General features: G+C 41.6%; 1 protein-coding gene across 2 annotated transcripts in view; it reads left to right on the top strand.

Moving 5' to 3' along the window:
* Positions 1–21,041, top strand: part of VEGFD (vascular endothelial growth factor D) — a 33,524-nt gene extending 12,483 nt beyond the window's left edge. The window contains exons 2-8 of one of the 2 annotated variants that reach the window (XM_039506581.1): positions 9,664–9,874; positions 12,982–13,172; positions 14,932–15,080; positions 15,754–15,851; positions 18,604–18,799; positions 20,158–20,241; positions 20,339–21,041. In XM_039506581.1, coding sequence (XP_039362515.1) covers positions 9,664–9,874; positions 12,982–13,172; positions 14,932–15,080; positions 15,754–15,851; positions 18,604–18,799; positions 20,158–20,241; positions 20,339–20,465 — 1,056 coding nt within the window. In that variant the 3' untranslated portion in view covers positions 20,466–21,041. The remainder of the gene's footprint in view (positions 1–9,663; positions 9,875–12,981; positions 13,173–14,931; positions 15,081–15,753; positions 15,852–18,603; positions 18,800–20,157; positions 20,242–20,338) is intronic. The other variant, XM_039506591.1, reaches the window with a different exon arrangement.
* The last annotated feature ends 1,211 nt before the right edge of the window (positions 21,042–22,252 follow it).

Below are 22,252 nucleotides of genomic sequence, written 5' to 3'. Positions count from 1 at the left end.
CCCCAAACATAACTGACACAATTTACATAACCAATGTGTACGGAGGGCGGAGGGGGAATCTTTAAGTCTTTTCCAACTTCCTGCTGCAGAAATTGAGCCCAGCTGCATATTCTTATCAATCCTAGCTCTCCATTTGTGCACAACACATTTACATTTCAAGGTTATCTTTGCAAGGGAAAGAGCTAGAGACTGCCTTTTAACAAAGTAAAGATAAAATTCTCCTTTACAGGGCCCCCAAACTGGCTCTGTCAACAAGCGGCTTTTGTGAGCCCCTCCAGCTCATCACTTTATGGGCCCTACTGTAATAATGACAACAAACTATATGGTCTGAATGATAGGGAAATCCCAATACAATAGGATAGCTTACACTTTTTTTCTAAAGTGTTAGAGGCAAATTTCCTATCCCAAGGCAAGAGAGGTGAGTAGCAATGTTCAAATTACTTAAGTCCAGATTAGTGAACCAGTGAGTAGCTTCAGAAGTGGTTTGGCATAAGTCTGACATGCCACCAGCAAACAATCAAAGCGGACACTGATTTACAATGTGATCCGTAGTTTGCGACTGGCATGCACTGTCACATTGTGCATTGTCTCTTATCTTGCAGAGCTGTAAGAGACGACAGCGTCTGCTGTGCAAAGTTCTGAAATGGTTCAATGCGGACCATTGTTTCCAGGGTAGGTTGAAGCCTAAGAGTTTTTTAGTGGGGTTGGCAATCAGATGTTAGTTTGGGCCATTAGCATTATCCCAGAACTCTTTCCAGTGTGCCTCAGGATGGAAGGAGGATGCTTTAAGAACTGTAGCCCAATCCCCAAAAACCTTGCAAGATTTCAGGTGTGTCTTTTCAGGAGGTAGTCCTGAATTGGTAAGTTCAAGTTGGCTGTGGCTTGCCTGTACTCATGAGCTATGTGTGTGCCTCTTCCGATTTTGGGTAGGAGCACACGTGTCACACTGGGAAACTATTGAACGACTGTTCATTTTAATCCATCATGGCATGAAGTTGCACGTCCAGAGATTTGGTAAGTGAGCTGTCCGCCATACAGGTGCGCAATATTCAACAGCCAAATAATGACCACTTAAAGCTAGAATGAGGTCATGGAACTTTACTGTCTGAGTATTAAGCCGGCTTCCTATAACAAAGCAAGAGGCCATCAAGTTCAGGATCAGCCCATTTCATACAAGACAGCAATGTTAAAATTGGAACTCTATTACTAGGAAGCCAAAAATGTAATTACTTGTTTAGGATCACGTTGATAATTAGCAAAATGCTTGATTTGCACATTACTGTAGCTAATGATTATCATGTGCAATGTGCAAATCAAGTACTTTGCTAATTTATAATTTATAACATACTTATAGGCAAGTACTTCACAGTGGATAGTGTTACAGATGGGAATTCATGTGTCATGATTTCATAGCTGATATAAATTCAGAAATATTGTTCAGATGGAATGTCGAGAAATAGAGAATTTCCATAATGCTACTCAGAAATGACATACCATTGCTGGTGATGTCATAATTACTGCAAGCCAGATCCTAGTTTATTAGACATATGGTAAAGCTGGACTCTTGATACAGGATTTTATTGGGTACCGCAGTTGGTTGTTATTGAGGCTTTGATTTACTCTTGCAAGTCTGATGTTTTCAAGCTGCTCAAGGTTTTCTCTCATAATTTTAGTACACCTCTACCCCAATATAAGGCGACCCGATATAACATGTATTTGGATATAACACGGTAAAGCAGCGCTCCGGGGTGGGCGGGGCTGCGCACTCCAGTGGATCAAAGTAAGTTCGATATAACGCGGTTTCACTTATAATGCGGTAAGATTTTTTGGCTCCCGAGGACAGCGTTATATCGAGGTAAAGGTGTATAGAGCACTGCAAATGTGAAAGTCACTGTTTCACAATAAGTCTACCAAAACACCGGATGATTCAGCTGCTGGTTTCCCAGACTACTGCCTATCATGCTGAACAATATTGTCTCATTTCCTTGTACTTCCCCAGCTGCCTGTCTGTATCTATCCATTGTCTCTTGTCTTTTACTTAGATTGTAAGCTCTTTGGGATAGAGGCTGTCTTGTTCTGTGTTTGTACAGCACCTAGCACAATGAGGTCCTGATCCATGATTAGGGCTCCTAGACTGTGCAATAATAATAATAGTAATGATGATGATATTGGAATTCCTCGAGTGGCGTTCATGCCGCTGCAGAGCCCACACAAGCCTGCCACCACGGCTTAAACCCAAGAGTGGATGGCAAATCAGAGGAGTCTCCACATAATATATGGGTCTTTTTGGTGGCTTGACATAAGCTGGTGATGGGGTAGGCTGGGAGGGAAGGAGGTTTGCTATTAGCCAAGTAATACCCAAGTAATTCTACAAGTGGAACTGGGCAAAACTTTTTGTGCAAAATATTTTTTTGCTGAAAATTTTCAGATTGCGTCATCCTAAACAATTTGCAGATTTGGGTCAGTTTTGGCAAATTGTTTTAGCTGGGTATAAAAAAAAATCAGAAATGTTGAAATGGTTTGTTTCATTCTGGAAGGAACCATTTTGATGTTTAATTCCAGAAAAATGTTTCATTTTGGAATCTCCCACAATTTAATTTTTTAAATGTAAAAACATTTTAAAAACCTCAAAATCAAAAGAAAATATTTCAGTTAATGGAAAACAAACACTTTGGGGACATTTTGTTTCACCAAACAAATTTCACTCTGGCTCAACCCGAAACAAATTCAATTTTTTTAAAATGTTTCAGGTTAGCCACTGAACTGAAAAATTGATTCTTTGCACAGCTCGACACAGAAGTAGCACAGGAGGTGTGTGGCCACATCATCTCATAGGCTCTAGTAACCAGGGGTACCAAGTATCCATAATTCCAGTGGAGGTTGATGGGAGCTATGGGTGTTCCATGTCTCTGCAAACTGGGCCCATAATGGCTATTGACTAATGCATTTTCTGTGCAGATACATGCAGGAATAAATATGAATAGAAACTAGGTTATTTTCAGATACACCACACAAAGACATGCGACACCAAAGTAACTGGCCATTTCAGTGCTGTGGTGATTAATACACAAATTATTTTAAAAGCTGGATCAACCATAGTTGGATAGCATCCAAGCAACATTGGAAGCTATACAACAGATAACTCTAGATAAAAAGATTATGATTATTTCATCTCACCACCTTCCTCATGACCTCTCATGAATGTAACAGTACTCCTACTTACTTACCAGGACGAAGAAATTCACATCCAGATTTTTTGTCCCTTTTACATTTTCAAATGACAGCTGTAAGCTGAAATTGTCCAGACGCTCATGGTACATTGTGAGTAGCACTCTCCCAGGATAAACGAATTAATGTTAAAAAAAGAGATTTATTTCAAACTTATTTTAAAATGTTTGTAACATGGTATTAACAAGATCTCCACTCTGTGTTATGCAGACTCTCTCCTTGTCAAGATACAGCAGTTGGCATCTCTATATAGCTTAGCCACTGAGAAGCTGTATCAGTGCTCCCTTAAACAAGGCAATATTATTGAGGTCTCCCTTTCCCTGGCCTGAGACATAGGAGTCATAGCTAAGCTTTCCATTGCTATTTGTGGAGTGCTCATTACAACAGCATCCATGTCTGTGAGTCTGGAAAGCACTGGAACGTTTGCTTAGGTGTGAAGGTGGTGTGGGTAGGACTTTGGGGGAGATGATTTTATCAGTTAAATAAGGTTTTCATGAGGCCTTTCTTGGGTTGTAATGGCAGCCAGTAAGTCCCTCAGCCCGCGCCGCTTCCAGTAGCTCCCATTGGCCTGGAGCAGTGATCCGCGGCCAGTGGGAGCCGCTATCGGCCGGACCTGCGGATGGGGCAGGTAAACAAACCGGCCCGGCCCGCCAGGGGCTTTCCCTACACAAGTGGCGACCCCAGTTTGAGAAACACTGATATAGAGTGAAAGGTACAAGTGGGACCATCATCAAATTAATGAAAATGCAACCTTGGTTTTTAGTCAAGCTTTCTGTCTCTCATTCTGCACTGGCTAGGCTTCACAATGGATATATTTCCCTAAGTGAAGAAGCTAATTGTTGCAGTCCTTGAAGAAAGTGGCTTTTGATTTGCAGATACGCTTGTTTCTTTTACAGTTCCTCACATGAATTTAAGACCTGAGTATGTCTTTCTTTTCTTATTACTTTGCACTCATCTTTTTCCAGTTGTGCAAAATTCCTGCATGAGATGCTGAATGGTCCAAAGTCCAAACAAATCAAAAGTGCAAAATCCATCTATAACAGGCCAGCAGTTCATTAATCTTAAGCATCCCCACCCTCTTAGCAGATGTTGATCCTCCTGGGAAAGTGTTAGGTGGGTCCTGCTGACTTACTGGTGCAGATGGCTCTACAGAGAGTTAAGATGTAGAGTGTGGGCTGAGCAATCCTTGGGAAGGAAACCTAGGAGCTAGGGAGAAGGTGTTACTGATATTTGTGTCATCTGACTGTGGATTGTTTTGTTAGTAAAGCCCAATCTCAGGACAGGGCTGAGTTTGCACTTTATAGATATACTGTATGGTCTGTGGGCCAGATCCTCATCTGATGTATATCAGCACTTTATTGAATTCAGTGGAGCTATGCCTAATTTTTACTCGCTGAGTACCTGGCCTTGCCTTTGTAAATCAAGTTGGAAAGGCCTTTGCTCGCACCATCTTCTTTTCCATTCCAGTGTTACCTATTTTAGGGGGTTTTAGGGTTCTGCACACGTCTCAAATTATTAGAGAGATGATAGATGTTAGCTCTTTATGGCTTCTTCTGGAAATACAAAAGTTATAAGTATCTAAACATCCCAAAGTTGACCTGAGGAATTGTTTCTTGATGTCGTGAGATTGTTCATAGCTCAGTGCAGAAAAACAGATTTTCCTCTTATTGTTGAAGGATAGCTTTGGAAAATCTGAGAGTTCAGTGTTATGGAAAAACATACAACTTGACACTAGCACAAATATGATTATTACCTTCTGTTATGGAATCCATTCTTACAGTTCAAAAATAATATTACAAATGGTTTTAAACCAAAGAGCCTGGGATCAGTTATGTAAACATAAGACTTTGGTTTGATATTTGTTATTTGTGTCTTCCTGTAGAACCTCTTACTGCAGGCCATAGCATTTGTGTTTTGTCATTTGTAGTGTGTGCTTTTCGGTATTTGAACATTGTAAAGCTTGTCAGATTCACCATGAAATAGCTTGAAACGTGATTTTGTTCACTTTAGGGTCATGTGTATGAGTCTATCATGACTAGTTTCTCATGACTCTCCCAAAGCATTGTAGATGGTAAGCTTTTTGAGGCACGGATAGTGGTTTTATTAGCTGTGTGTACAGTGCCTCGCACAATGGCATCCCAGTCCATGACTAGGTACTGTCACAATACAAATAATAACAACAGTGGAAATGACAGATATTTCCACATCCTTCTGGATGAGCTTAAGGAAAGGGGAAGACAGTGAGTGAGAGATCCTTCATCACCAAAATCCTCCAGCCTGACCAACCCTCCTGAGACTGAACTACCTGACCACAAGTACGTCTGATCAGACCTCACCAGACTTATTTCCAAAGGTAGAGCCTTGGCAGAAGGAGTCTCTGACACCGAACTAGAAAGCACAGTGAGGAGCAGAACAGTGTGAGATGGAGAGGGAAGACAGGAGGTGGTTGCAGACCGAATTGAAGTGAAAGAAGGTAGAGATGGGCTGTCTGGCACAGACCAGCGGAAGAAGCCATGTCTGGAACGTGGAAAGAGTGCAGAAGGGATGGGATCAGGGCAGTGAGAGGTGAGTGGGAGGTGCCCTCTGCACATTGCTTGAAGTCAGAGATAGCCGAGAAAAGGCAGCTCCCGTCATCTGCTGAAGCAGAGGGGAGCTCCCTTCCTTTTCCGTGCTTTTGGGACTTGATCCTATGCTCACCGAAGTCAATCGTAAAGCTCCCATTGACTTTAATGGTGCAGGATCAGGCCCTAGATAAGCAGCACTCCTCAAACCGCTCCCCCTCTTCCTTGGCTGTGCGATGCTCGCTGCCCTTCTGTTTCAATCAACTTTAAACCTTTGTCCCCAAAGGGAGGCTGTGGTGGAGGGAGGAAAAGACATTTGAACAACAAGCAGGAGGTGGGCTTGGGAAATGCTAATGCACACATCTTCTGGGAAGCCTTTCCATGATTTGTCATGTCTAAAACCGGCACAGCTGCACTGTTTTAAGATAAGGCTTTCCGGCCTGTGTGTGTGTGTGTGTGTGTGTAATATGTGTTGTCTGCTGTAGATTTGTAGCAATAAGCAGGCATGATCATGTCCTTTTCTGCATGTTTTACAGTACCAGGCAACCATATGGTGCTTTAGCGTTTTCATGTTTTCACAGTACAGGGTCATTTTTAGAACAATTTCTTTGATGAGACGTGTTCTAGGATGATTTTGGTATCAAACAATATTCATTGCCGCTCTGCCACAAGAAACAGTGCATAATCCTATAGAATCCCTTGAGTCTCAGAGTTCACAGGCTATGGATAATTAACAGGTTTGCTGCATTTTCACACTCTTTTAAAAAGTTTTTATTTTTGAATGCTCTTAAATTATGAAAAACTATGTATACACAATGTGATCTGACTGGAAATAGGAGAAACACAGTCTATTACAATATCCCTGCCAATAGAACTAAGATTTCCACATTACACTCTCTCAACTGAACTTTTCTGGCTCTTGTTCCCCTTGACTCAGAGTGGGGGACCCAACTCAGAAAACCTCCCCAACCTCCAAAGAATCTAGGCTGCTGCATTTTTGGTAGGACTGTGAAATGGCTAGTTAAACATTACCTGAAGTCTTCCTCTCAATGCTACACAGCCTTATCCCTTCTTGTGACAGCCTTAAGAAGGCAAGTTCAATCTATCCTATGGTTTGAGGGATGATGGCCTTCAAGGTCCTGAACACTCTGTTTGTGATCCGGCAAAGTGATCTGGCAAAGTACTTAAGCACTAGCTTAAGGTGTGAGCAGTCCCAGTGAAGTTGAAACATATCCTTAACTCCCTTAAAGCTAAACACAGGCGTAAGTGCTTTTCTGAATAGGGATGGATTTAAGCATGTGCTGAAAGATACGCACGTGCTTAAGTGCTTTGCGGAATCAGGGCCCTAGTCTGGAGAGAGTCTTTTCAACTGGAGGGACAGTTGTGCATGAGGTGGGGGCCTTTGAGGATGATGGGCGATCTCTGTCAGTAAGCAAAGTGGAAATGGTTATGGAATACAAGATGCTAGAGGGCAAAGGCTTCACATCACCCTGCCCCGCCCCCCGCATAATTCCCTCTCCATACCATTGATCAGATACAAACTCTGAGCAGGCTAAGCAGTGCTCCTAAGGGAGCAATAGTTTATCTCAGCAGCTGTTGACTTCGCAGTAAAGTGCTCCAGGGCGCCATAGATTAGGATTGGGATTACTGGGGAGAAGACAATAACTATAAAATCTTTCCCACCCCCAAAAGAAGCTAATATATGAAAAGACGTGGAACTATTCCTTGTGCAGGTACACAGCTGGCTCAGCTGCACTATAAAACTGAGGGGCTTGGAATAGTGAAGAGAGTTATACAGGTATAATCAAAGTGGTATGGCTTTCTAGCCTAGACGGGGCATAGATTCACAGTGATCATGCAGATGTGTTCATGCTTTTCTCTTTATTGTGTTCTTAGTGTTGTCAGACTTTTTTGCCTGAATAGTAATTTTTAGGAAATCCCTTAGTAAACTCTTAAACACCCTCCCCTCCCCCAAAGAACAAACAAAAAATTCCTCCTCAAACCACTGGCCTTCATGTACAGTACAGAGCTATCTCTTTGAATTTGCATAATATCATAGTCTCATTTTACAAGTTCCCTTTAATTTAAATCTGGTTTAAAAGTCCCAGACACTGTTGATTGGGCTGGAATGTCTTATTACACTAATAAAGGACATCATGGTACTGTTTGAGGGTGTTTGCCATTCTATTCCGTTCTACTGCACTTGAGCTACTTACTCGTTAACTGCTTCATTATTGGTCCTACACTCTTAGTGTCTGTGGGATTGAGCAGACAATTTGCAAATGGAAAAAAATAGGCAAAATTCTTACAATTAATTATTTATTACAAATTATTTTCTCAGCTTTTCTTTCAGCTTTCCTAGATCAGCAGAACTAGAATGGCATTGCAGTTCAGTATTTGTGGTAATGATTCACATTTATATAACACTTTTGGGCTGGATTTCCAGAAAGGTTAAAGCACTTTTCACGCTTCACTAAATGTAAACTACAGCAGAAATCACTTTACTCACCAGTGAAACACAGCAGCCTGTAAAGTGAAACATGACCGCAGGCCAGAGTACAGAGTAACGCTACATATAGGTTTAGGATAGGAGTGAATAACTTATTTCAAGTGACCTAAGCAGGAAATTTTAGGTAGGTGGAAAGTAATTACCCAAAAACAAAGTTGGCCAGAACATCCGAGCTAACGTCTATACTCTTGAAAATAAATAAATAAATAAAAATAAAAATGCCTCGGATGTTTTGATAATTAACAACATATGTAGTCAGGCTGTTGGTTTTACATCTTGTCCAGAAGACTGCTCCTCATGCAGCATGGTGTCCCCCTGACTGTATATGGAGCACTGGCTTAATATCGGTACAGATCTTGGACTATTACCTCCTCAATCACCAATTTCATATATTGGGGTTTCCTCGATGTTCTTTTACTTATAAGAATTGAAGTTTTGTTTATGAGAATTGATGAGATAAGATCCCACGGAGGGCAGCACTTCATCATGTGCAAAAAAATATTACCATGAGCCCCATCACAGCACAATACACATGTGCATACATACTCAGAGAAATACTGTACGCTTCCAGTAAGGAATGCTCACAATTAATATGCTGAAGCCACAGCTGTAAATTGACTTGTGAACAATACTCTCAGTGACTACAATAGTTTTGCTTGAGTCAGGTCTGCAGGATTTGGCCAATAATTAATACCGGAAAACAGGTAAGATTCTTGTGAACAGGCAGACTCTCCACCTGGCTCTCAGCACTGTGCACGCCCTGGGTTAATGTCCAAAATTCATCTCTCTTCCTGCGGTTAGCCTTTAACAAACCATGAACCTCAATCGAAGCTTTCTTCTGAGTTTGGCTTGTTCCTAGGATGTCTTCCTGCAGAGCCTGCCTCCCCTTTCTCCCTGTCTATGGCCTTACCCCTGGTTCCACAGTTCTTCAGAGACATGCAAAACCCTTTATCTTCACATTGGTTAGAGCTACCTGGAGTCATCTGTTCTACAGGGTCAGCAGAAATAATGCTGTAGTCAGGGCACTAATCTTTACATCAGACTGAGTCAGCAGAAAACCTCTGCATTTCTATGTAGAGTCCTGGAACATGACACCCTCTCACAAATGGGTGTATTTTATTAATACTGGCATCAGGCAACAAGCTGGATTGGGCCTTATAGGTACAGGTCTGCCTTGGGGGTGGAAAAGAGTTATATCATTCCAGCAGGAGCTCCAGCGGGCGTTGTGACGCAGGCAAGCACAATGTCTCCTGGAGCTGTCTCACTGTAAGTATAATGCTGTTTTTTTAAAGTGTGGTTCTTGTATATTGCATTCTGTACATATTGCAAGTGCACTGCCCTTCCGATGTTCCTCTTTCATCATAGAGGGCATCTCTGTCAGCATTGGAACGGTCAGAACAGCTGATAAGGAACGCAGCCAGTCTGGAAGAGCTGCTTCGAATCACTCACGCTGAGGACTGGAAGCTGTGGAAATGCAGACTAAAACTCAAAAGCCTCTCCCATTTAGATTCCCGATCTGCATCCCATCGCTCCACCAGATTTGCTGCTGCTTTCTATGACATTGAGACACTGAGAGGTAAGTGTGCGGTTGTGCATGAGTCATCAACTTCATCAGTGGTTTGAGCATTGGCCTGCTAAACCTACGGTTGTGAGTTCAATCCTTGAGGGGGCCATTTAGGGATTGGGGGATTTAGTTGGGGATTGGTCCTGCTTTGAGCAGGGGGTTGGACTAGGTGGCCTCCTGAGGTCCCTTCCAACCCTAAGAATCTATGATTTTCAGGATCACCAAGCGCGTGTGTGACTAGGAGTTAAATAAACAGGCATTCTTAGAATAGACCAGCTTCAGAGGGGAAATGGTGAACGAGGAAAGAGACATCATATGAAGGAACGTGTTAGGCAACAGCCTGCATACGTCTCCCTGGTTTATGGTCAGAGCTGGTTTAGTGCTCTCTGTACACAAGCCAAAGAAAAGATAAATGAAATATGGATTTGCCAGTCAACAAAACAAGAGGAGCAGTAAACATGCAGGAATGGCGTGGAAAGGCTGGCTGAAGGGACTGCCAACAGCAAAATGCTAAATCCTGGAATTTGCCTGCAGGCAGAGACAAATGAGCCTTACAGAAAGCACTGGAATTCCTACTTTTATGAGCTGTGTTCTGATATAAGGCATCTCATCAGCAGAGAGGTTGCCACCACTCTGTATGGGTGGGAGCTACCTAGCAAGGAGGTACTGCCTTGATTTTCTTTAAGAGTCTGAGAAAATCTCTCTGGAGAGAGGAAGTAGGTGCTAAAACAATAGACTTAATACCCGAATGAGATGTAGGTAGTCATAATCTAGACCCTCACTTAGAATGAATTAAAATACGACTCCCTTCAAATGAGAGAATCAAGATCTAATCTAAATTCATTAAACTAAAACAAAGAGATAGTGATTGTTCCTTGATGACGTGAATAGATATTGTATGACAGACCTTTATTATACAAGCTGTGAAGTAACAAGGTGTAAAAGATCTGTTCCTTTTATTGTACAGTCTTGAACTTGATATGATGTGACTACAGCCAGAATATTAACGTCCTTGTGTGGAAGCCAGAAAACAGTGATCCTATTCCCATATGACTTCTAGGATATTTGCAGTCCCTCTTTCACATCTTTGCTGACACTTCCACATCTTTTGCTTATTCATTTTAGCTAAACTAAGACTTGGCTGTGTTAGCCAGACCTTAATTTGCATCTCTGAGCTGGAGCCCAAAGATACAGACAAAAATGCCCACACTAAATTAGCTTGCAAGTAATTGAATGGGATTTAGAGTCACAGAGTCAGAATTTAAGGGCAGAAGAGGCCATCAAATCATCCAGTCTGACCTTCTGTATATCGCAGGCCACCAACCGCCACCCAGCACCCACATACTAAACCCAACAACTAGAATTAGACCAAAATACTACAACCCTCAATCAACTTAACTATTGTGTGCCACAGGCAGAGGGCAGGAGGGACCAAATTGCACCAAAACCTGAGGCCTCTGCAATGGCAGGGAATTGATTTAGTGAGATATGCCTACACGAACCAAGCAAGCAACCAACACCGTATGCTGCAGAAGGCGGTGAACCCACCCACCCCCACACATGATCTCAGCCAATCTGACCTGGTGGAAAATTCCTTCCTGACCCTGAGTATGACAGTGAGTCCAACTCTGAGCATGTGAGCAAGACTCATCAGCCAAACACCAGAGAGAGAGAACTCTGAGCACAAATCCACCCAATCCTGTGTCCAATCTCCATTTGTAGCAATCTCTGATGTTTCAGAGGAAGGAGACCAAAAAAAGCAGAATACATTAGTGAAAAAATATCATTTCCTGACCACTTATCAACACCTAAAAGTAATATAACTGCTCAGCTAATAAGGTTAGAAAAACAGTCACCGTCTCAAAAGAGTAGCAAGTATAAATAGATGAAGCAATAGTCTACAGATGACCTTTACTTGTGCCATCTGAAGGAGTTGTTAGCTTTCTTTTCCCTTTCCCTTTAAACATCTAACTCCAGATACAGAACTGCCAAATATCCTCACCAGATCCAGGTGAGAAAATCATTTAAATTCCAATAATTGAAATTTGTGGTAGAAAAATCCTGTTAGGTCTTCTTCCCCATCTTCTAAGGCAGAATTATTCCAAGTCCCACTCTATTAATGTTCTAATATGCCCTGAATCACCACAGAATCTGACTGAGCACCTACTAAAATCATTCACATAAACTTATATTTCTCTTCCCCTCTCCCAGTCATCAGGGACTGATCTCTGTCTATGGTGTGTTTTGTTTTAATGTTGTGGTATTGTGTGAAGACTAGGCCAAAGACATAGATCCCCATTGCTCATCACCCCATTGCTTGTCTCTCTTTACTGGTTCCCCGTGAACTACCAGGGCAAATTCCAGGTTTTGGTCTTCATATTCATCTTCCCTGAGCTCCATGAATATGCATGGAAGAGATCAGAATGACTGCAAACCTCAGTGCTTGCAGAACAAAATGTAAAATGCACTTCTCTGACCTAGTCTCCCTACAACAACACCTCAGTTTTTCAAAGTGATTAATAGTGGGAGAATATATGTGCTTGAAGAGTATTTCTGTTATGCAAGTGACATATTGAATGATGATGTGCACACAATTAAATTAATTTTCTACCTTAACAGGAAGCTCAAAGTCAGATTCTGATCTCGATACACTGGTATCAAATGGAGTAATTCTAGCGACTCTAGTGCAGTTACTCCAGGTTTACACTGCTATAATGAAAATCAGAATCCATGCCCCAAAGTCCTTATTGAACAATGGCAAATAAATGGATCCTAGGGCCAAGATGTTCAAAAGTGACTGGTGATTTTGGGTGTCCAATTTGAGAGATCTTGATGGAGCCTGATTTTAAGAAAGCGCTGAGCACCTCCCTCGGAAAATCAGGTTCCTTTAAAGTGACTCATGCTGGGTATCCAAAAATGGAGGCACTCAAATTCACTGGTAATTTTTTAATGTCTTTGCCAATTGATGAGATCCTGTCCCTATCGAATTCAATGGGAGTTTTGCCATTAACTTCAGTAGGGCCAGGATTCCATCCCAGACCTGCTTCTTGTATCTTTTTAATTGAATGCAGTTATTATTATTTTTTCAATACTGTTCATAATGCTTGTGCTTTCTACAGTCATAGATGAGGAATGGCAAAAAACTCAGTGTGTGCCAAGGGAGACCTGCGTGGAAGTTGCCAAAGAGCTAGGTACAACCACCAACAAGTTCTTTAAGCCTCCCTGTGTGAATGTGTTCCGGTGTGGAGGTTGCTGCAATGAGGAGAGCCTGGGCTGTATGAACACAAGCACAACTTATGTTTCAAAAACGGTAATTGAAACAATTTGTCTTCCTTCTAGCCTGTCACTGGCTCTGAAACAAAGTGAGGGAAGAGGATGCTGGGCCTCTGAAAGCCAGTTATGGAGATACCTGAGGATACAGCTATTCTCTACAGTCATAATGATAAGCATACATTTGTATTGATACAGAATGAATAAGGCCTGGCGAATGATGATTTAGTGCCATTTTATAATCACTTTACACAAGTATACATGACGAAACCTGGTGCACAGCAGTGGAGAATGAGGTCACGTGAATGGACTATGATCTCGTGTTGCGTTAATTAGTTTAATTCTTCTTTATTCTATAGCTGAGACCTGGGATTTCCTGATGCTAGTGGCTCACGGAGACTCCCAACACCACTGACCTAATGGATTCAGTAGGAAATTCTGATGTGTAGTGCCTCAGAGATAAGTTCTAAATTTTGAAAATTGTGGCCAGTGACAAAAGAAAACTGACTAGTGATTTTAGGTGTCTCATCGTTTGGGTGTCCTGCTTCACATGCCTTAAAGGAGCTTGATTTTCCCAAGTGCTGTGCAGTTGCTCTTTGAACATGAGGTGCCCTCGTTACAAATGCCTTAGGTTTTCAGTGCCCAAAATCAGAAATTGCTTCTGAAAATATAGGCTTAAATCAATAGGCAGATACTGCTAAGTAGCAACAGGCAGCAAATAACCTGAATTTTGCAGGCAGCACTGTTAATTTACAGTTGTTAAAATTTCATGCCTTCATAGAGATACATTAAATTCTATTTATGAAAAGTTTTTGCACTGGTACAAGATTCGTGGACAATTGTTTAGAGAGAAAGTTAAAATATTCCTGGAACAAGCATTCTAAAACCAGTGGTCTTGACCCACCTCTGTGTTATTCCAGTTGTGTATCAGTGTAATTCCTCTGATTTCAGTGGAGTTGTGCTGGAATAAAACTGGAGTAACGCAATGGTGAATCAGGCCCAGTACCTTCTATGTAGATGTTTGTTAATCAGTTCCATTTCACATCAGGAGGAGAGCGCTCTTATGAGCTGTGGTATGTATACTACAGATGTCTGACCATCTCAGAGGTCTGGGTTAGGCTAGAAATCATTTATTTATTCATGTAGTTATGCTTGGAGCAATAGTTTGTAAGTTTGTTAAAAAACTAAAGTTTATTCAATTCTGCAGAGTGTAGCAATCCTTTAACTTCCTTCAAAATAGCTATTTTCAAAAGCTTTGGGTACATTCTGTTCCCAGATACAACCATGGAAATCCAGAATCATTCTACTAACATCAATGAAGTTTTGACTTACATCGGTGTTACTGAGAACAGAATTGTCCCCTGAGCTCTTCATTTCTTTACAGAAAAACTGTAGGCTTCATGGTGAAACATCCGCTGGAAGTTGAGACAGACAAGATAAATGAGTCTCTATATAAGTGATTGAGGTTACATTGCTAATGTATGTGAAAACAAATTCCAGTCATCTACTTGTTTTTCAGCTTCATTCATGAAACATACTGTTAATTGCTCAGTAAATGATATTTACAATATATCATTTTGTTAGCCCTGGGTCGACTATGCTGACCAGTTCCTAGCTCCGTGGGCACTGCTTAATTTTCCCTTTTGGTTAACTTACGTCAGACCTGTGGTGGCTACCAGCAGAAAAGAGGGAGGGTGAGGGGGGGAAATGGCAGTGAGTAGGAAGCTGGCATTAAAAAGATTTTAAGAAATAATGATAGGTGTATAATAGATACTGAACAGCATATTTCATTCTTCTAGCTCTTTGAGATTTCAGTGCCTTTGACAAGTGTGCCAGAGCCAGTGCCAGTCAAAATTGCCAACCACACAGGTTGCAGATGCTTATCAACTGCTCAGCATCACCAATATGCCATCATACGAAGATCTGTCCAGTACCCAGAGGAGGATGGGTAAGGCTCTCTGTCTTTACAAAATATTACAGAGTATACTGCATTAACTAGGAAGCTCTTTTGTTTTAAGTCATTCGCTACTGGTTTTCTTCCATCTTTTGCTTTCCCACTAGTTTCCAAATATCCTGGGTATTCTTCAAACTTATAGAGCCAAACCCAAACCTGCTGTAAAAAGGTTTAGTCCGCACATATTTGGCAGCCAGATTGAGGCCACAATTCAGCAAGTACCGAACTAGAAGCACTTGGGTAATCCCATCGCAGATAATGTACCTACTCGTATTCTTAAAGTTAGGCACGTTCCTAACTTGTGCATCATTGAATTGGGACATCAGTGCAGACTGCCACAGTGTTCTTATCTAGGATAATATGACACAGTGCTTAATTTGTAATGAAAGAGGTGCCGGGGCTCCAGCAATTTTTTTTCTTTCATAACATGGCAAGCCCAGAGGCACCCGGGCTAAGAACTGCCAGGCCTAGAGGTGCCGAGGTTCAGCCCTAGCAAGCCCTGGCATAAATTAAGCACTGCTATTGCCATTAATTCACATAATACAGTTGACGGGTCTGGCAGTAAATAATTGTCTTGAGCAAACTAGCTGACTAGTCTTTTTCAGTAGCTACATTAATTCTTGTGAAGCTTTTTTAAAATAACTGACCATGTTGTTTTTCCTTCTAGTTGCCCTTTTACCAACAAACTTTGTCACAGTGGCTTGATATGGGACAGCAACAAATGTGAATGCGTGGTAGATAAAGAACATCCTGGCAGAAGGGAAGGTAAAAGTAGTATCATTGGCTGACATTTTGCAGCTACCGTCTCTATCAGAAGGGGGTTGATAAGGTTCTCTCCTTTTTCTCACTGAGATTTCTCTTTGATTCTAAATCAATAGACTGCATTGCCTTATTATAGAATACTCTAGTTACGTAAACACGCACACAAATGGTGTTCCCTCATCTCATTTTCTTCTGAGGATTTTTGCCTTTTCATATTAGCAATGGGAATAAGGAATAGCAATATACTGGAAGGAATTAATGTAGCTGCCAGTCACTCTACATTTTCATTATACACAGATGACTTAGTTGTTTGTTTAGGGGGCTTTCAACTCAGTATCCACATCTATTCGCCTGTATTCAAGAAATGTTCTTGTTTTTCTGGATTTAAAATAAATTGGCAAAGATATTGCCACTCAAATTCGGGGCTACGTTCTACCCTCATACATAGTGCACACATGAAAACCTGACTGAAATCAGTAGGGTTGTATGAATAAAAATGTGCCAAGTGTGGGCTTCTGCCTGCAGTGATTCTAGAGTTTGATCCTGCAAACCATTCCTCACATGATTGATTCTTATAGGCTAGATTCGTCATAAATTGCACTTGAGAGGAAATGTGCTTCAGAGACACCGCTCTGAGGCATAATGCTTCCTGTGCTCCCCTCATATGTGGGGGAAGGAGGGAATGTTTCACTCGAGCCTTTTACAGGGCTCTTTGCTCTCTTTCCCCTTGTGCCCAGCTAGTTCCCTGGCTGGCAAGTTGGCACTCAGGGTTGAGCTGTGACTCCCTCCCTCTCTCCTCGGTCCTCACCCACTGCGTGGAGAGAGTTATGCATGCAGGCAAGGCCAGGACACACTATATGATGCCAATGGGGCTACTTGTGAGAGTAAGGCTCTCCGTTAGGCTACTGGATACAAACTTAACAGAATAACCTTAGTAGAAATGATATATAGAAGTGACTTCCAAGAAAGCATCCAACTTGTATAAAAGCATAAGGTCATTATCAGCTATTGTCTCCTTCCTCTTTTCTTGGTGGAGAAGAGTTGAATCCATCAACTGAAAACTTTCCTTGGGGGGAAAGAAACAACCTGCTATAAATCTAAAGAATTTTGAACATATTGAGAGGTATTAAAAATCTCCCTAAATACCATACAATATTTATATTCAGATGGGCAATAATGGGAATCTAATATACCTGGACTACATGGATACAGAAGAAAATCTTGCCTTTCTAGATGATCTTACATTCAAGAAATTAAAGAATACAAACCAGTAATAAAGGCAATTTGGCAAGCATTTGCATTCCTAGGCCCGTGACCTAAACTAAAACTGAATAGCTCCATAAACTCTTTCTGTCTAGTATGCTCTCTTAGCATTAATAGACAAGAAACCAATTTTATTGGGACACAGGTTTGTCACCCTGGATCAGATCATTAGTCCATCAACTATGGTATCCTGGCTTTATCAGTGCTAAGTAATTGATACTTTATAGGAAGACCAAAGTGTGGGGGTTAGAGGGCACCAGGCAAACTCAAATTGCACCTAACATCAAGCCATTCGTGCTATGGGCTAACAACAAGATAAATAGAGTGACTTATAATAACAACTGTATTATGCCTTTTACTGGTGTAAGACAAACATTTGCAATAATGAACAATCATTTGCTGCAGTTTGACAGTAGCTTAGACAAATTAATTTTAAATAAGACCTTGAGGCTAAAGCAAAGAGAGAATTGAACAATCTACACCAATTAATATCTGCCAAGGCTCATCACCCAAGGAGGGTGGTGGGGAGCATTTCACTAGAACCTATGCAGATTTTAGTATCTTTAAATTGTATTTGCTTTTTATGTTTGGCTGTTAATTTCTGGTATTACGTTAACAATGATGGAGGCTTCCCTCAAATAATGAGTATGGTATATCTTTTCTGGCCATTGAGGTCAGAGCTCAGATTCCAGAGGTCATAGTCATAGGTTAAATTTCACATTCCATAGGTTAAATCCAAGACCTATTTATAAAATTCCATTGACACATTGTATGCTATGACCTTTAACCGGGGTGTGCTGCCAACACTTTACTAAGAGATCTCATAAAAATGTTCACCTTTTGTCATGATAAATCTGATGGTATGCCAGGATGTGCATGTTTGCAGAGAAGGGATGAGGTATTGAGGAACACAGTCATTTATTTTCTGCTTTTATCATTGAAACAAAATGTTTTCTCACTGCCCTAACCATATTAACCAAGAAGGGAATGTGTGCTGCTTAGCAAACAGACATAGACTAGGCTGTACCTTGCTAGAATTGTTTATACTTTGTTTCTGAAAAAATATACGAGTACATTGATTGAGAAGCACAATGTTGTGTGTATGTTGTTTGTACCTAGTATGGGATACATGATTTTTTTTTTAAAATACCTGCCATTTGGTGTAATCTGCTGTATTCCAAAAATAAAAAGCTCCTTGCAAATATTTTTTGTACGCATCCCAGGGGAGGTTGTCTCTTACAAGGGTGATTTAGCAGTATAGCTCCATCAGAGGCGGGGAAATCATCCCGATCTTCTCTTCAGTTTGGTGGTGGTCTCATCCAGCATATTAACTCATAACAGAAATTCTAAGGACCAGATGAGATTCCTCCTTCATGTACACATGCATAAATCCTGGTGATTTCAATGGAAGTTCCACACATACAATCATATAATCTAAAGCAGAATCTTGGCATACAGACCTTATTGCCAAAAGATGTGTCTGTTGTTACAGGACTCCCTCCTCTTGCTGAGCTGGCTAAGTGTGGACCACAGATGGAATTTGATGAAGATAATTGTGAGTGTATCTGTAGATGGAAATGTCCCACTGATTTTTTCCAAAATAAAGAGAACTGCAGCTGCTATTTGTGTAGAGAGAGCCAGGAGAGCTGCTCTCAGAAACACAAGATATTTCATGCAGAAACCTGCAGGTAAGTGTTCTTTTCCTTTCAATTTCATACCTCTTAACATAGCTGAGCCACCTGAAAACCATGTTCTTTTTCAATTAAGCAATACATATGAACGTGGAAAATACAATCCACTTTTGTAGTTTTGGGGGTAGTTGTTTTTTAACGTGTTTGCCAGTTTTCTTTGCAGTCCCAATCTATTGATATAATGTCATTTATTGATGAAACTCGAGGACAGGGAGTTAAGACCCTGGGTTGTATTCTCGACTCTCCCAGTTACTCACTGTGTGACCCAGGGCAAGTCACTTAACCTATCAGTAAAATGGAAATAATACTTACAATATTTACCTCATAGAAGGTGTGAGGTTTGTTTAGCTAAAACACTTTGAGACCCTGGACAATAGGTGCTACTTAAGTGAAAAGAGGAGTTGCTAATATTTGTTATGTAGTTTCTAAGCACCCTTCATGCACAGAGACATATTTGTTTCTAATATCTGGGGAACTATTTCTTTAACTATCTTATCTGAAGACAGCGTATGTCCCAGAAGATTTGTGGTGGGATTTGGAGCCTTTCATTTCCAGATGGTTCAGATTCAGTCCATGTCCCTTGTGACTGACAGTCATTACCATCTGACTGCTGTACAGTGGCCTTTGGGAAATAAGTTAATTGTCTCAGTATAGTTCATAGTGAACAGGTGTCCATGTGACAAAAAACATCATCACCTAATGCCTACCATTAAATGAGCATATTTTCTCACCACCTCAGCAGAGTACTCAAGGACTTAATGGGGGTGGGAAATTAACTATCCTTTCATGCATAGAGATAGACTCACTAGGTCAGGGCTGAGGTACCTTGAGGCTGTGCGGGGAAGCCTGCATTGTCTGTGTTGTATCTGTCCTGTCCTGTGGATAAGTAGAGTGCTTCATCTGCAGAGATATCACTTCAGCACCGTTCCCGTTTGGGAGCACTGCATTCACATAATTTAAAAGACACTGAACTAGAGTGACCCCTTCACTGCTCTGCAGGGGGCTCAGAAGGAGGCGGGGGAACTGCTAGCTCCACAGTATTGCTCCCTCTCCTGGGAGTCTCTTTTGGAGCTCTGTGACGTGAGGACTCTACAGGATCTGGAGCTCAAGAGGGCATGAAGCAAGGAAACAGCTACTCTCTTCAGCGTTGCCATCTGGTGGGCCCTTGAGTTTCCACTTCGGAATCTGATTAGAAATTACTCTTTAAAGCAACATTAACTTGGGGGCACTCTAGGGCTGCTACTGTGCAACTGCTGGGAAATTCAGGCAATGGCAAGACGTTGTTAAAGAGAAGGGATGTCAGCAGAATGGTGTGAAAAGGGAAATCCTCCACGCAGATGCCTCTCTTTATCTAGGTTTCCCCTTTCATGTGGACCTACTGGACCTATCCATTCCACGCCTTCCCCATCTCCTCCCATGCCAAGGGCATTACATTTTGGGTAAATATGCTAAGATGCTGAAAATGTTGAAGAATATACAAGTGGAGAGCTATCACATTATCATGCTTCTCTCTCTCTCTCTCTCTTTATGAAACAGCTGTGAGGACAAGTGCCCATTCCAACCCAGAACGTGTTCAACTGCAAAGCCAGTGTGTACAAAGCATTGCCGTTGTCCAAAGGAGAAGAGAAGCTCTCATGGGTCTCAAAGCAAAGAAAATCCTTGATCTAGCTTTCCTCCTCTCTCCCAAAAACACACTGCTTTGCAAAGTAGCTGTCACTGACTTTTAAATCATTAGTAAACATGGGACATCTTCCACATTAATCGCAGAAGAATGAATCCAGTCTGCATTTATTTATTAGATTAATCACTAACTATTAGTGGACCCTCTGGGTCATTGATAGCTGTCTTCTAATGGATAACTACAGTAGAAAGATTACCAGCTGTAGGAAAGGAAGAGTTTAAAGAGCCAACTCAACACTGTTATATGGAGGATGAGACTGGTATATGTGTAGTGGAGTGAACGTCACCATCCAGTAGTCCATGAATTTGAACTAAATAGTCTCTGAATCCTTAGCTAGTGCATCTCTTTGGTGAAATATTCTTCAAAGCTTCAGTGTACAGGATTTGGCTTCTAATATGCTCAGCACTGAATGATTTGATCTACTGTCCAGCTTTGATTATCATTTTGAGTTTATCGTACAACTACTGTCAGATGTGCCATATTTAAATGTATATAAGAAAATAAATACTTCAGTTATTCAAGCGGCTTATTATCCTATGTCATCTCAAACAAATGCAGACAAAACAAAAGCAAACAAACGCACCCCACAAAAGGGTCAAGCTATGGCTTCATTGGGTTTGTCCCCACTGGAACTGACCCCAGTCCACACCTAGCTTGGAGTAAGGGCCCATGGTAAATCTGGTTGTCACAGTAGTTTGAATAAAGGATTCCATTTCCCACACAGGTGATGGGTTTCAGTTTTGGTTTTTTTTGGCTCCTGCTGTGGGGTGTTGGTGCCCTACAGAGGTTACACTCACACAGCTACCAAAATACCCCCAGAGATTTTTGGGAAGTCAAATTCTGTTGAGGGCTTGTTTTACTTTTCGGCTGTGATGCTATGGAAATAGAGGGTATCTTCTTTAGGAGGGAATTCACTTCACCCACATACGACCTGAGCAATGAAGCATTATGCAGGTCAAGTGTGGGAAAAGGCTGGGAAGCCCAGTCATATGAGTCATTTAAACCTGGACTGGACAAGTCTGGAGAAAATACTGTAAGGAACAATCCTACATTGGCAGCGGGATAGATTAAATGACCTAACAGGTCTTTTCCAGTTCTAAATTCTATGTTTCCGTATGTTATTTTCAGAAGATGGACGCTCAGGAGGAACAGTGGAAACAAAACTGGACTGCTGGACATAACATAAGGAAAAGAAACAAATCTTTGCAAGGTGTGGGCTGAGCATTAGTTTCTGGATTTAGACAGGATTAACATTTGGGTTTCTTTAAAAAGCAAAGGACCAAATCCTGCCGTATTTACTCAGTAATTGGGAAAATTTCCCCTTAACTTTAGTGCACAGGTGTGGGAACTAGCGGTGCGAGGGTGCTGCAGCACCCCAAGGAACCCGGCAGATGGCCCTGCACACTTGGAGTCCCGGCCTTAGCTCTGGGGGATGAGGGTGGATAGTGGTGGTAGGGGGGCTGGCTTTCAGCACCCCCACTATTAAAAATGTTCTAGCGCCACTGCTTTAGTGGGACTTTTATTTGAGTAAGGGATATTGGACTTGGCCCTAGACAAATATTCTAAACAGTTACTCCCAGGCCCTATCATCTGGCTATTGCTGGTGCACTTGTGGATTCTCCTGGCGTACTCTCTTCTCCCTGATAGACTTCAAGTTCATACACATATTTGTTATCGGACAGGTTGTCCTGGCCCCTTCTGCAGGTTCCTCGAGGCAATAGAAGAATGCCACCCCTCCAGTTTGCTCAAAATCCAGCCCCTGGGTTGGA

Source organism: Mauremys reevesii, linkage group 1 (genome assembly GCF_016161935.1).
Source record: "Mauremys reevesii isolate NIE-2019 linkage group 1, ASM1616193v1, whole genome shotgun sequence".
Classification (NCBI taxonomy): domain Eukaryota; kingdom Metazoa; phylum Chordata; order Testudines; family Geoemydidae; genus Mauremys; species Mauremys reevesii.
This window is presented reverse-complemented; position numbering and strand designations above follow the sequence as displayed.